Here is a 15,071-nt window from a genome sequence, read left to right on the forward strand (position 1 = left end):
ACGATGGTTCATCTCTACTGTATTCTCCCTGATAGTAACAGCTTTCTCTCAGATGTGTAACAGATGGTTCATCTCTACTGTATTCTCCCTGATAGTAACAGCTTTCTCTCAGATGTGTAAGATGGTTCATCTCTACTGTATTCTCCCTGATAGTAACAGCTTTCTCTCAGATGTGTAAGATGGTTCATCTCTACTGTATTCTCCCTGATAGTAACAGCTTTCTCTCAGATGTGTAAGATGGTTCATCTCTACTGTATTCTCCCTGATAGTAACAGCTTTCTCTCAGATGTGTAAGATGGTTCATCTCTACTGTATTCTCCCTGATAGTAACAGCTTTCTCTCAGATGTGTAAGATGGTTCATCTCTACTGTATTCTCCCTGATAGTAACAGCTTTCTCTCAGATGTGTAAGATGGTTCATCTCTACTGTATTCTCCCTGATAGTAACAGCTTTCTCTCAGATGTGTAAGATGGTTCATCTCTACTGTATTCTCCCTGATAGTAACAGCTTTCTCTCAGATGTGTAAGATGGTTCATCTCTACTGTATTCTCCCTGATAGTAACAGCTTTCTCTCAGATGTGTAAGATGGTTCATCTCTACTGTATTCTCCCTGATAGTAACAGCTTTCTCTCAGATGTGTAAGATGGTTCAGATGTGTAGATGTGTAAGATGGTTCATCTCTACTGTATTCTCCCTGATAGTAACAGCTTTCTCTCAGATGTGTAAGATGGTTCATCTCTACTGTATTCTCCCTGATAGTAACAGCTTTCTCTCAGATGGTTGGTTCATCTCTACTGTATTCTCCCTGATAGTAACAGCTTTCTCTCAGATGTGTAAGATGGTTCATCTCTACTGTATTCTCCCTGATAGTAACAGCTTTCTCTCAGATGTGTAACAGATGGTTCATCTCTACTGTATTCTCCCTGATAGTAACAGCTTTCTCTCAGATGTAGTAACAGATGGTTCATCTCTACTGTATTCTCTCCATCTGATAGTAACAGCTTTCTCTCAGATGTGTAAGATGGTTCATCTCTACTGTATTCTCCCTGATAGTAACAGCTTTCTCTCAGATGTGTAAGATGGTTCATCTCTACTGTATTCTCCCTGATAGTAACAGCTTTCTCTCAGATGTGTAAGATGGTTCATCTCTACTGTATTCTCCCTGATAGTAACAGCTTTCTTTCTCTCAGATGTGTAAGATGGTTCATCTCTACTGTATTCTCCCTGATAGTAACAGCTTCAGATGTGTAAGATGGTTCATCTCTACTGTATTCTCCCTGATAGTAACAGCTTTCTCTCAGATGTGTAAGATGGTTCATCTCTACTGTATTCTCCCTGATAGTAACAGCTTTCTCTCAGATGTGTAAGATGGTTCATCTCTACTGTATTCTCCCTGATAGTAACAGCTTTCTCTCAGATGTGTAAGATGGTTCATCTCTACTGTATTCTCCCTGATAGTAACAGCTTTCTCTCAGATGTAGTAACAGATGGTTCATCTCTACTGTATTCTCCCTGATAGTAACAGCTTTCTCTCAGATGTGTAAGATGGTTCATCTCTACTGTATTCTCCCTGATAGTAACAGCTTTCTCTCAGATGTGTATTCGATGGTTCATCTCTACTGTATTCTCCCTGATAGTAACAGCTTTCTCTCAGATGTGTAAGATGGTTCATCTCTACTGTATTCTCCTGATAGTAACAGCTTTCTAGATAACAGCTTTAGTAACAGCTTTCTCAGATGTGTACGATGGTTCATCTCTACTGTATTCTCCCTGATAGTAACAGCTTTCTCTCAGATGTGTACGATGGTTCATCTCTACTGTATTCTCCCTGATAGTAACAGCTGATGTGTAGATGGTTCATCTCTACATTCTCCTGCTTTCTCTCAGATGTGTAAGATGGTTCATCTCTACTGTATTCTCCCTGATAGTAACAGCTAGATGTGTAACATCTCTACTGCTTTCTCTCAGATGTGTAAGATGGTTCATCTCTACTGTATTCTCCCTGATAGTAACAGCTTTCTCTCAGATGTGTAAGATGGTTCATCTCTACTGTATTCTCCCTGATAGTAACAGCTTTCTCTCAGATGTGGTATCTCTACTGATGGTTCATCTCTACTGTATTCTCCCTGATAGTAACAGCTTTCTCTCAGATGTGTAAGATGGTTCATCTCTACTGTATTCTCCCTGATAGTAACAGCTTTCTCTCAGATGTGTAAGATGGTTCATCTCTACTGTATTCTCCCTGATAGTAACAGCTTTCTCTCAGATGTGTAAGATGGTTCATCTCTACTGTATTCTCCCTGATAGTAACAGCTTTCTCTCAGATGTGTAAGATGGTTCATCTCTACTGTATTCTCCCTGATAGTAACAGCTTTCTCTCAGATGTGTAAGATGGGGCTTCTCTAGGTTGTGTAAGAGAAACTCCCAACTGTCTGAAACCAGGGGCGGCAGGTAGCCTAGTGGTTAGATCGAATCCATGAGCTGATAAGGTTAAATTCTGTCGTTCTGCCCCTGAACAGGCAGTTAACCCACCGTTCCTAGGCCGTCATTGTAAATAAGAATTTGTTCTTAACTGACTTGCCTAGTTTAAATTTAAAAAAAAAAATTTTAACTGTTTTTGCTACGGTGGGCCTTATTGAACACTATTTTACCGTCTTCTAGTAGCGGCCTTCTAGAATCTAAAATATATTCATTTTTTTGTTCTGAAAGGTTCCGAGACTTCAGCGAATTAGAACCGGAGAAGTTCCAGAACAAGACCAATGGCATCACTCCTAGACGCTGGCTCCTCCTCTGTAACCCGGGATTGGCTGAGCTCATTGCTGAGGTTTGATTGGCATCTTTGATTGTCCGTTTTTATCTCTCTTGATATTCCTGTATCTTTTGAATGCAATTTTCTTTGCTAATCTGCTATGTCACCTTCATGTACTTTGTCTACATGTTTCTAGGCCATTGGGGAGGAATATGTGAAGGACCTCAGCCAGTTACAGAAGCTCAATGAGCTGGTAGACGATGATACCTTCATCAGAGATGTGTCTAAAGTCAAGCAGGTAAAGTCTCCCCACCCATTCATTAACAACAGTCAACATGCATGGCCTATAATGGATCATGGGGCATATTTGTGAGTTCTACTCTGTTTATTTACTCTATTTATTCAGTTGGTTGGATTGTTTGCTTGGCTGGAACATTGTTTTTATCCATGGGGGGGAAGAGGTCATTTTCTGCCAATATTACTATTGGGAAATGGCTCAGAACCATGCCATTTCCCAATAGTAATATTGGCAGAAAATGACCCCCCCATGGATAAAAACAATGTTCCAGCCAAGCAAACAATCCAACCAACTGAATAAATACACTGAGTACACGTCAGTGTGGAGCTCCTAATGCCATGCTAACTCGGCGCAGACAGGAAGTTGACCATATAATTCCATGCAAACTCAGAGCAGACAGGAAGTTGACCATATATAATTGGTTTTGTTCCTAGGTACACGTGTTGGGGCTTGTTGCTGATGTTACTATTTCATAAGATTTTCCTTTCAAACTGATCCCATTGGTTCAACAGGGTTACGCCCCAAATGGAACCTCTGTGTTCTACTTCCTGCGGTGGTACAAGTAGCATGTCATACTGTAGTAAAGATACCGTAGTAGAAAATAACTCAAGTAAAAGTCACAGTAAAATCCAACTTGAGTAAAAAAAAGTTTTTGGTTTTAAATATTCTTAAGTATCAAAAGTAAATGTATTTGCAAAATTATACTTAAGAAAAATTACAAGTGAAATGATTTGATTTAAAAAAAGGTTTTTTTACTATATATTCACAATTGTCTTTTTTGGGGTTTTATTTACGGATAGCCAGGGGAACACTCCAACACTCGGACATCATTACAGATAGCCAGGGGAACACTCCAACACTCAGACATCATTACAGATAGCCAGGGGATCACTCCAACACTCGGACATCATTACAGATAGCCAGGGGAACACTCCAACACTCGGACATCATTACAGATAGCCAGGGGAACACTCCAACACTCGGACATCATTACAGATAGCCAGGGGAACACTCCAACACTCGGACATCATTACAGATAGCCAGGGGAACACTCCAACACTCGGACATCATTACAGATAGCCAGGGGAACACTCCAACACTCGGACATCATTACAGATAGCCAGGGGAACACTCCAACACTCGGACATCATTACAGATAGCCAGGGGAACACTCCAACACTCGGACATCATTACAGATAGCCAGGGGAACACTCCAACACTCGGACATCATTACAGATAGCCAGGGGAACACTCCAACACTCGGACATCATTACAGATAGCCAGGGGAACACTCCAACACTCGGACATCATTACAGATAGCCAGGGAACACTCCAACACTCGGACATCATTACAGATAGCCAGGGGAACACTCCAACACTCGGACATCATTACAGATAGCCAGGGGAACACTCCAACACTCGGACATCATTACAGATAGCCAGGGGAACACTCCAACACTCGGACATCATTACAGATAGCCAGGGGAACACTCCAACACTCGGACATCATTACAGATAGCCAGGGGCACACTCCAACACTCGGACATCATTTACAGATAGCCAGGGGCACACTCCAACACTCGGACATCATTACAGATAGCCAGGGGCACACTCCAACACTCGGACATCATTTACAGATAGCCAGGGGCACACTCCAACACTCGGACATCATTTACAGATAGCCAGGGGCACACTCCAACACTCAGACATCATTTACAGATAGCCAGGGGCACACTCCAACACTCAGACATCATTTACAGATAGCCAGGGGCACACTTCAACACTCAGACATCATTTACAGATAGCCAGGGGCACACTCCAACACTCAGACATCATTTACAGATAGCCAGGGGCACACTTCAACACTCAGACATCATTTACAGATAGCCAGGGGAACACTCCAACACTCAGACATCATTTACAGATAGCCAGGGGAACACTCCAACACTCAGACATCATTTACAGATAGCCCCAAAAAACGAAAAAAATACTTTAAAGTACTACTCTACCCCATTGACTGTTTGTGGCGAGCCCTATGGGCCATGGTCAGAAGTATTAGGGCCCCTGGTCAAAAGTATTAGGGCCCCTGGTCAAAAGTATTAGGGCCCCTGGTCAAAAGTATTAGGGCCCCTGGTCAGAGGGAGTACATTCACTACAAGGGAATAGAATGCCATGTGTATCAAGTCAAGTCTTTCTGTGCCCAGGATAACAAGGAGAAGTTTTCCCAGTACCTGGAGAAAGAGTACATGGTGGAAATCAACCCGTCCTCTATGTTCGACGTCCACGTCAAGAGGATTCATGAGTACAAGCGCCAGCTCCTCAACTGCCTTCACATCGTCACCATGTACAACCGTACGTCGTGTTTGTGTGTGTAGTGCACTAGTTTTGTCAAATAGGGAATAGGGTGGCATTTGGGCCTCCCTGCCTTATGATGACCCTTGGTTATATATGATCTGTGAAGCTTCACCGTAGCCTTTTTTTATAAAGGGTTATGAAGGCTTCATTTAGGCGTTACAATAAGTAACACCTTATTGTTTAAAATCTGATCAAGTTTTTTGTTTTTTTAAAGGCATCAGGAAGAACCCAAAAGCACCTTTTGTTCCCCGGACTGTGATCATTGGTGGCAAGGTACGTTCCAGACTAGCTTCAACTCTTTCTCTCAATATCGGAAAAGAGAGAATTGACCTCCTGACTTTCTCATCCAAATGGGGTTTTGAGGAAAGCGGACACGAGGAATCAAGGAAATGCAATTGAGATTCTCCCTGTGTCTTTCATGTATTCCTTACACCCTCTCCCCTTCATAATCTATTGGAGGAAAAGGCTCGAAGGGGAGGAACTGTGGCTCTTCTACTTCAGATATATTTTGAGAAGGAAGTGAGGAGAGGGGACACCCTAGTGAAATTAATTGACACCCTCGGGGGCCCCTGGTAAAAAGTAGTGCACTATCATGACCCCTAGGGGCCCCTGGTAAAAAGTAGTGCACTATCATGACCCCTAGGGGCCCCTGGTAAAAAAAAAGTAGTGACAAACCCAGTGGCGTTGCAGTTCTTGATACAAACCGGTGCGCCTGGCACCTACTACCCTACCCCGGTCAAAGGCACTATGACCCCCTAGGGACCCTGGTTAAAAGTAGTGCACTAAATATAGGGAAAATGGTACCCTTGTTTTTTGGATGCAACCCCATGAATGGAGGAAAGCTGAATTTGAGAAGGATCCTTTGTCTCCCTCTACAGGCTGCGCCGGGGTACCACATGGCCAAGATGATCATCAAGCTGATCACGGCTGTGGGAGAGGTGGTCAACAAAGATCCTGTGGTGGGCAGCAAGCTGAAGGTCATCTACCTGGAGAACTACAGAGTCTCTCTGGCTGAGAAAGGTACTGTCTCTATCTGGAGAACTACAGAGTCTCTCTGGCTGAGAAAGGTACTGTCTCTATCTGGAGAACTACAGAGTCTCTCTGGCTGAGAAAGGTACTGTCTCTATCTGGAGAACTACAGTCTCTCTCTGGCTGAGAAAGGTACTGTCTCTACCTGGAGAACTACAGAGTCTCTCTGGCTGAGAAAGGTACTGTCTCTATCTGGAGAACTACAGAGTCTCTCTGGCTGAGAAAGGTACTGTCTCTACCTGGAGAACTACAGAGTCTCTCTGGCTGAGAAAGGTACTGTCTCTATCTGGAGAACTACAGAGTCTCTCTGGCTGAGAAAGGTACTGTCTCTATCTGGAGAACTACAGAGTCTCTCTGGCTGAGAAAGGTACTGTCTCTATCTGGAGAACTACAGAGTCTCTGGCTGAGAAAGGTACTGTCTCTATCTGGAGAACTACAGAGTCTCTCTGGCTGAGAAAGGTACTGTCTCTATCTGGAGAACTACAGAGTCTCTCTGGCTGAGAAAGGTACTGTCTCTATCTGGAGAACTACAGAGTCTCTCTGGCTGAGAAAGGTACTGTCTCTATCTGGAGAACTACAGAGTCTCTCTGGCTGAGAAAGGTACTGTCTCTATCTGGAGAACTACAGAGTCTCTCTGGCTGAGAAAGGTACTGTCTCTATCTGGAGAACTACAGAGTCTCTCTGGCTGAGAAAGGTACTGTCTCTATCTGGAGAACTACAGAGTCTCTCTGGCTGAGAAAGGTACTGTCTCTATCTGGAGAACTACAGGGTCTCTCTGGCTGAGAAAGGTACTGTCTCTATCTGGAGAACTACAGAGTCTCTCTGGCTGAGAAAGGTACTGTCTCTATCTGGAGAACTACAGAGTCTCTCTGGCTGAGAAAGGTACTGTCTCTACCTGGAGAACTACAGTCTCTCTCTGGCTGAGAAAAGTACTGTGTATATATCTACAGTTGCTAGTGAAAGTCCTGGGCTTTGCTCTTATTTTTCATGTTTATTTTGATCTTGACAAACTCCCCAGTCCCTGCCAGTGACTAGCATACTCATAACATGATACTGCCAAAATAATACTTACCTTCTCGGGGGAAAAGCATCACCATTATCCTTGTGGGAGTATTAGTGATGTCCAGGTAACTGCCAAAATAAAGGAAACCGTCAACATACAAAGCGTCTTAAAAGGGGTTTTTGGGTCACCGTGAGTCAGAACAGCTTCAATGCACCTTTGGTCTAGATTCTACAAATGTCTAGAACTCTATTGGAGGGATGCGACAACATTCTGCCACGAGAAATTCCATCATTCTGTGGTTTTTTTTTGTGTTGTGTGTTGATGATGGTGGAAAACGCTGTCTCAGGCACCGCTTCAGAATCTCCCGGTAATTAGGTTGAGATCTGGTGACTGAGATGGCCAGGGCACATGGTTTACATCGTCTTCATGCTCATGAAACCATTGTGACCACTCGTGCCCTGTGGATGAGGGAATTGTCATCCTGTGGGGGCGTAGCCAAAATAATGGCCTGCCCAACATTTTTGTGTGACCCTAAGCATGATGGGATGTTAATTGTTTAATTCGCCCAGGAACTACACCTGTGTGGAAGCACCTGCTTTCAATATACTTTGTCCTTCATGTACATTTAGTGGCAGTTACTCTATTAGATGCAGGTAGCGTTAAATGTGCCAGGTAGCCTAGCGGTTAAGAACATTGGGCCAATAACCGAAAGGTTGCTGGTTTGAATCCCCAAGCCGGCTAGGTAAAAATAAAAGTGTCTGTGCCCTTGAGCAATGAACTTAGACTTACAGGAACAGTTAGGTTTATCTGGGTAAGAGTTTATCTGGATAAGAGTCTGCTAAATGACTCACTACTGTAAGTCTCTGGATAAGAGTCTGTTAAATGACTCACTACTGTAAGTCTCTGGATAAGAGTCTGTTAAATGACTCACTACTGTAAGTCTCTCTGGATAAGAGTCTGTTAAATGACTCACTACTGTAAGTCTCTCTGGATAAGAGTCTGTTAAATGACTCACTACTGTAAGTCTCTCTGGATAAGAGTCTGTTAAATGACTAACATGAGCAATGAAAATGTAAATCGGGCCCTGGTCAGAAGTAGTGCACTATAAACTGTATCCTGTATTAGAGATGGATCGGTTTTTTTATATCTATTTTCCCCCCTCCCTACTGTAATCTATTTCCCTCCTTACTGTAATCTATTTCTCTCCTTACTGTAATCTATTTCCCTCCTTACTGTAATCTATTTCCCTCCTTACTGTAATCTATTTCTCTCCTTACTGTAATCTATTTCTCTCCTTACTGTAATCTATTTCTCTCCTTACTGCAATCTATTTCCCTCCTTACTGTAATCTATTTCCCTCCTTACTGTAATCAATTTTTCCCGCCTTACTGTAATCAATTTTTCCCGCCTTACTGTAATCTATTTTTCCCGCCTTACTGTAATCTATTTTTCCCGCCTTACTGTAATCTATTTCCCCCCTACAGTAATCCCAGCCACGGACCTGTCTGAGCAGATCTCCACAGCTGGCACGGAGGCGTCCGGCACTGGCAACATGAAGTTCATGCTGAACGGAGCACTCACCATCGGCACCATGGACGGAGCCAACGTAGAGATGGCCGAGGAGGCTGGAGAGGAGAACATGTTCATCTTCGGCATGAGGGTGGAGGACGTGGCAGAGATGGACGTACAGGGGTAACACACACACACAGGGGGACATGGAGGGTAGGGTTTGTTTTCCCAAATTATATCTAATACTTATCTAAGGGTCATACTTTATGCAATGCCACATTGACCGCGCCACATCGACCACATTGACCGCGCTACATCGACCACATTGACCGCGCCACATCGACCACATTGACCGCGCCACATCGACCACATTGACCGCGCCACATCGACCACATTGACCGCGCCACATCGACCACATTGACCGCGCCACATCGACCACATTGACCGCGCCACATTGACCGCGCCACATTGACCACATTGACCGCGCCACATCGACCACATTGACCGCGCCACATCGACCACATTGACCGCGCCACATCGACCACATTGACCGCGCCACATCGACCGCGCCACATTGACCGCGCCACATCGGCCACATCGACCGCGCCACATCGGCCACATCGACCGCGCCACATCGGCCACATCGACCGCGCCACATCGGCCATTGACCGCGCCCACGATCGGCCACATTGATCGCGCCACATGGACCACATTGATCGCGCCACATCGACCGCGCCACATCGGCCACATCGACCGCGCCACATCGGCCACATTGACCGCGCCACATCGGCCACATTGACCGCGCCACATCGGCCACATTGACCGCGCCATAAAGTTATGCGATGCTCAACTCAATAAGCATCTTGACTCGTGTGATTTACTGAGGAAGTAATCCCTGAACACATTGTTGACCCGTTTTGGTTGAAAGGGAAGTTGCTCTATTGTAAACCTTGTAATGTAGAGATGTGACTATGATGTCTTGTTGTGAGAAATGTTGCTACTCCTCCTGTTCTCTCCTCTTAAGCTACGATGCCGTGACGTATTACCAGAAGATTCCAGAACTGAAGCAAGCCATTGATCAGATCAACAGTGGATTCTTCTGTCCCAAACAACCAGAGCTCTTCAAAGACGTCACCAATATGCTTTTCAACCATGACCGGTAGGTAGTGGCTGTGAACGGCACCCTATTCCCTATATAGTGCACTACATTTGACCAGGCCCTGTAAAAGGAATTGGATGCCATTTTGGGATGCAGACATAGAATTACCAGAAGGGTCGAGGAACGCCTCTCCAGTCAATTTGACTGCAACACCCCATCGCAGAACATTGATTTGAATGGGAATGTTGATTCCAGTAATTGTATTTCTATGGCTACAGTACTGTTGGCTGATGTGGTCCTTCCTGAGTCATGACGTTGACTGTCTCTGTCTTCAGCTTCAAGGTGTTTGCAGACTATGAGGACTACATAAAGTGCCAGGAGAAAGTCAATGAACTATATCAGGTAATCATTATCCCCCATGTACCTCTAGTTAATAATGACTATATCAGGTAATCATCATTATCCCTCTAGTTAATAATGACTATATCAGGTAATCATCATTATCCCTCATGTACCTCTAGTTAATAATGACTATATCAGGTAATCATCATTATCCCTATAGTTAATAATGACTATATCAGGTAATCATTATCCCCCATGTACCTCTAGTTAATAATGACTATATCAGGTAATCATCATTATCCCTCTAGTTAATAATGACTATATCAGGTAATCATCATTATCCCTCTAGTTAATAATGACTATATCAGGTAATCATCATTATCCCTCTAGTTAATAATGATTATATCAGGTAATCATCATTATCCCCCATGTACCTCTAGTTAATAATGACTATATCAGGTAATCCTCATTATCCTTCTAGTTAATAATGACTATATCAGGTAATCATCATTATCCCCCATGTACCTCTAGTTAATAATGACTATATCAGGTAATCATCATTATCCCCCATGTACCTCTAGTTAATAATGACTATATCAGGTAATCATCATTATCCCTCTAGTTAATAATGACTATATCAGTTAATAATGACTATATCAGGTAATTATCATTATCCCTCTAGTTAATAATGACTATATCAGGTAATTATCATTATCCCTCTAGTTAATAATGACTGTATCAGGTAATCATCATTATCCCTCTAGTTAATAATGACTAGTTAACACCCCTACTCTAACAATAAGTGCCATGGGATCTTTAGTGACCACAGAGAGTCCACACATCCATTTTAACATCCCATCTGAAAGACTGCACCCTACACAGGGCAATGTCCCCAATCACTGCCCTGGGGCATTGGGATTTTTTTTTTTTTAGACCAGAGGAAAGAGTGCCTCCTACTGGCCCTCCAACACCACTTCCAGCAGCATCTGGTCTCCCATCCAGGAACTGACCAGGACCAACCCTGCTTAGCTTCAGAAGCAAGCCAGCAGTGGTATGCAGGGTGGTATGCTGCGGAAACCTGATTACAGTAGAGCCTGATACGGACCATCCTGCTGAATAGATTACAGTAGAGCCTGATACGGATCACCCTGCTGACTAGATTACAGTAGAGCCTGATACGGACCACCCTGCGGACTAGATTACAATAGAGCCTGATACGGATCACCCTGCTGACTAGATTACAGTAGAGCCTGATACGGATCACCCTGCTGACTAGATTACAGTAGAGCCTGATACGGACCACCCTGCTGACTAGATTACAGTAGAGCCTGATACGGACCACCCTGCTGACTAGATTACAGTAGAGCCTGATACGGACCACCCTGCTGACTAGATTACAGTAGAGCCTGATACGGACCACCCTGCTGACTAGATTACAGTAGAGCCTGATACGGACCACCCTGCTGACTAGATTACAGTAGAGCCTGATACGGACCACCCTGCTGACTAGATTACAGTAGAGCCTGATACGGACCACCCTGCTGACTAGATTACAGTAGAGCCTGATACGGACCACCCTGCTGACTAGATTACAGTAGAGCCTGATACGGACCACCCTGCTGACTAGATTACAGTAGAGCCTGATACGGACCACCCTGCTGACTAGATTACAGTAGAGCCTGATACGGACCACCCTGCTGACTAGATTACAGTAGCGCCTGATACGGACCACCCTGCGGACTAGATTACAGTAGAGCCTGATACGGACCACCCTGCTGACTAGATTACAGTAGCGCCTGATACGGACCACCCTGCTGACTAGATTACAGTAGCGCCTGATACGGACCACCCTGCGGACTAGATTACAGTAGCGCCTGATACGGACCACCCTGCGGACTAGATTACAGTAGCGCCTGGTACGGACCACCCTGCGGACTAGATTACAGTAGAGCCTGGTACGGACCACCCTGCGGACTAGGTTACAGTAGAGCCTGGTACGGATCACCCTGCAGAAAAGGTACATCTGGGCACAATTACCATTCTAAGGTGGTCCTTTGTGGCGCAGTAGGTAAGGCAGTGGTGTTAGCAGTACCAAAGTTGTAGGTTCAATTCCCACAAGGGTTTACATGCTACCATAAACATGTTTGCACTCACTACTGCAAATCTTTTCAGACAAAAGTGTGTGTGTGTATACATTTTTTAAAAATTGCTGAATGACCAAAAAGTAAAAGTAAAGTGGCATTATATATCTATATATATATCATGTTTTTTTCCCTTAGAACCCGAGGGAGTGGACCAAGATGGTGATCAAGAACATCGCTGCGTCTGGGAAGTTCTCTAGCGACCGCACCATCACCGACTACGCCACGGAGGTGTGGGGGGTGGAGCCTACAGATCTGAAGATCCCGCCCCCCAATGAGCCACGCGAGGCCCTCGACGAGACGGCCAGGGCGCTGCGGGAGAAGTGAGGCTGCCTGGTGTGGTGTGGACCAGGGTGAAGTTACTCCTAGATGCTGTTCTTGTCAGTTTAATGGTTAGGGAGTGGGAGATGGGGAAGCTAATCCTTGACCTGTACCTAGGGAAAACTTCACCCCAGATTGCCTGCCATTATTTAAAGGGAAAATATGTAACTCCATAAACGGAGCTCTTTATGTAAAGCAGTTGACTACTTAATAACAGTCTGTTACATACTTTCAGCATAAACAAACAGTGTTCTATTTTTCTGACCCCGTCTTCTAGGTGCTACACTGTTGCAACCAGATTCTTACCGTGTCTTTCAGTTGCCAACTGGCTCATACTGTACTTGAAAGTGAAGTTATCAAAAAAAGTTTCATGACCCTTAATTTTCAAATATTCTGTATTTGTTACTTAAAAATAAATCTAATCGTCTCTGATCTGATGTATTTTAATGTTTTATTTTTCAACTAATAGTAACATTATGAGAAAGACTAGTAGAATACAAAATCTGACTCAGAACATGGACACGCTGCCATGAAAGTTCCAGTGAGGACAAAGGACATGATAATGAACAGACTATGTTCCGTCCTGTTGGTACGCTTAGCCACCGGACAAAAGCAGCCAAAAAGTGCTCAGCATATGTGGGAACACCTTCAAGGCCATTCGAAAAGCATTCCAGCTGAAGCTGGTTGAGAGAAAGCCAAGAGTGTGCAAAGCTGTCATCAAGGCAAAGGGTGGCTATTTGAAGAATATAAAATATACTTAGATCGGTTTAACTTTTTGGGGGGTACATGATTCCATGTGTTATTTCATAGTTACAATGTAGGGGAAAAAAGTACAAATAAAGAAAAACCCTTGAATGAGTAGGTGTTCTAAAACTTTTGACCGGTAGTGTGTTTTTTAATTTTTATATACACTGGGGCAAAAAAGTATTTAGTCAGCCACCAATTGTGCAAGTTCTCCCACTTAAGAATACGAGAGGCCTGTAATTTTCATCATAGGTACACTTCAACTATGACCGACAAAATGAGAACAACAATCCAGGTGCCATTAATACAGGTAACGAGTGGAGGACAGAGGAGCCTCTTAAAGAAGTTACAGGTCTGTGAGAGCCAGAAATCTTGCTTGTTTGTCGGTGACCAAATACTTATTTTCCACCATAATTTGCAAATTCATTAAAAATCCTACAGTGTGATTTTTCTGGATTTTCTTTTTTCTTATTTTATCTGTCCCTCTGTACAGTGCCTTCGGAAAGTGTTCAGACCTCTTGACTCTTCCCACATTTTGTTACGTTACAGCCTTATTCTAAAATGGATTAAATATATATAATTCTCAGCAATCTACACACAATACCCAATAATGACAAACGAGAACCAGGTTTTTAATACATTGTTGGAAATGCGGACTTAAACCCCATTAAACATCTCTGGAGAGACCTGACAATAGTTGTGCAGCGACGCTCCCCATCCAACCTGACAGAACTTGAGAGGATCTGCAGAGAAGAATGGGAGAAACTCCCCAAATACAGGTGTTCCAAGCTTGTAGCATCATACCCAAGAAGACTCAGGCTGTAATCTCTGCCAAAGGTGCTTCAACTAAGTACTGAGTAAAGGGTCTGAATACTTATGTAAATGTGATATTTTGTTGTTTGTTGCTGAAATGTCTAAATAGCTTCTTTTCCTTTGTCATTATGGGCTATCGTGTGTAGAATGATGTAAAAAAATGGATTAATTCATTTTACAATAAGGCTGTAAAGTAACAATGTGGAATACATCAAAGGGGTCTGAATACTTTCCAAAGGCACAGCTTCTCTCTCTCTCTCTCTCTCTATATATATATATATATATATATAAACCAGGCTATGCTGTCTGTTGATGGTGCAATTCTGGTGGCTCCACACACCAACATGGAGGACGATTCTGGTGTCTCTGTCGGAGAATCTCAATGCATTGCCTTGATTCCTTGTGTCCTCTCCTCGCCTCCTCAAAACCCATTGGGGGAGAAGGTTGGAGTGGAGGGACCTCTGACCTCATCCAATGGGTTTTGAGGAGAGAGAGGATGTGAGGAATCATTGACGTTACGTCTATATTTCCCGATTCTCCACACTTTCACCAAAGTCCCCGTCCATGGATTTAAAAACATATTAGATTGGTGTCGGAACTGTCTGGAGGGAGGAACTCCCTTTGCTCCTGTATCTTCACAGCATCATTGGTCACCACCCTCCATAGAG

General features: G+C 43.8%; 1 protein-coding gene across 1 annotated transcript in view; it reads left to right on the forward strand.

The window, feature by feature from the left end:
- Window positions 1-13,278, forward strand: part of LOC124046772 (glycogen phosphorylase, liver form-like) — a 28,047-nt gene extending 14,769 nt beyond the window's left edge. Inside the window, exons 12-21 of the mRNA XM_046367519.1 lie at window positions 2,710-2,824; window positions 2,946-3,047; window positions 5,252-5,399; window positions 5,617-5,675; window positions 6,281-6,422; window positions 8,919-9,126; window positions 9,968-10,102; window positions 10,378-10,444; window positions 12,664-12,848; window positions 13,124-13,278. Coding sequence (XP_046223475.1) covers window positions 2,710-2,824; window positions 2,946-3,047; window positions 5,252-5,399; window positions 5,617-5,675; window positions 6,281-6,422; window positions 8,919-9,126; window positions 9,968-10,102; window positions 10,378-10,444; window positions 12,664-12,848; window positions 13,124-13,220 — 1,258 coding nt within the window. The 3' untranslated portion in view covers window positions 13,221-13,278. The remainder of the gene's footprint in view (window positions 1-2,709; window positions 2,825-2,945; window positions 3,048-5,251; window positions 5,400-5,616; window positions 5,676-6,280; window positions 6,423-8,918; window positions 9,127-9,967; window positions 10,103-10,377; window positions 10,445-12,663; window positions 12,849-13,123) is intronic.
- The last annotated feature ends 1,793 nt before the right edge of the window (window positions 13,279-15,071 follow it).

This window comes from Oncorhynchus gorbuscha, linkage group LG10 (assembly GCF_021184085.1).
Source record: "Oncorhynchus gorbuscha isolate QuinsamMale2020 ecotype Even-year linkage group LG10, OgorEven_v1.0, whole genome shotgun sequence".
NCBI classification, from domain to species: Eukaryota; Metazoa; Chordata; class Actinopteri; order Salmoniformes; family Salmonidae; genus Oncorhynchus; species Oncorhynchus gorbuscha.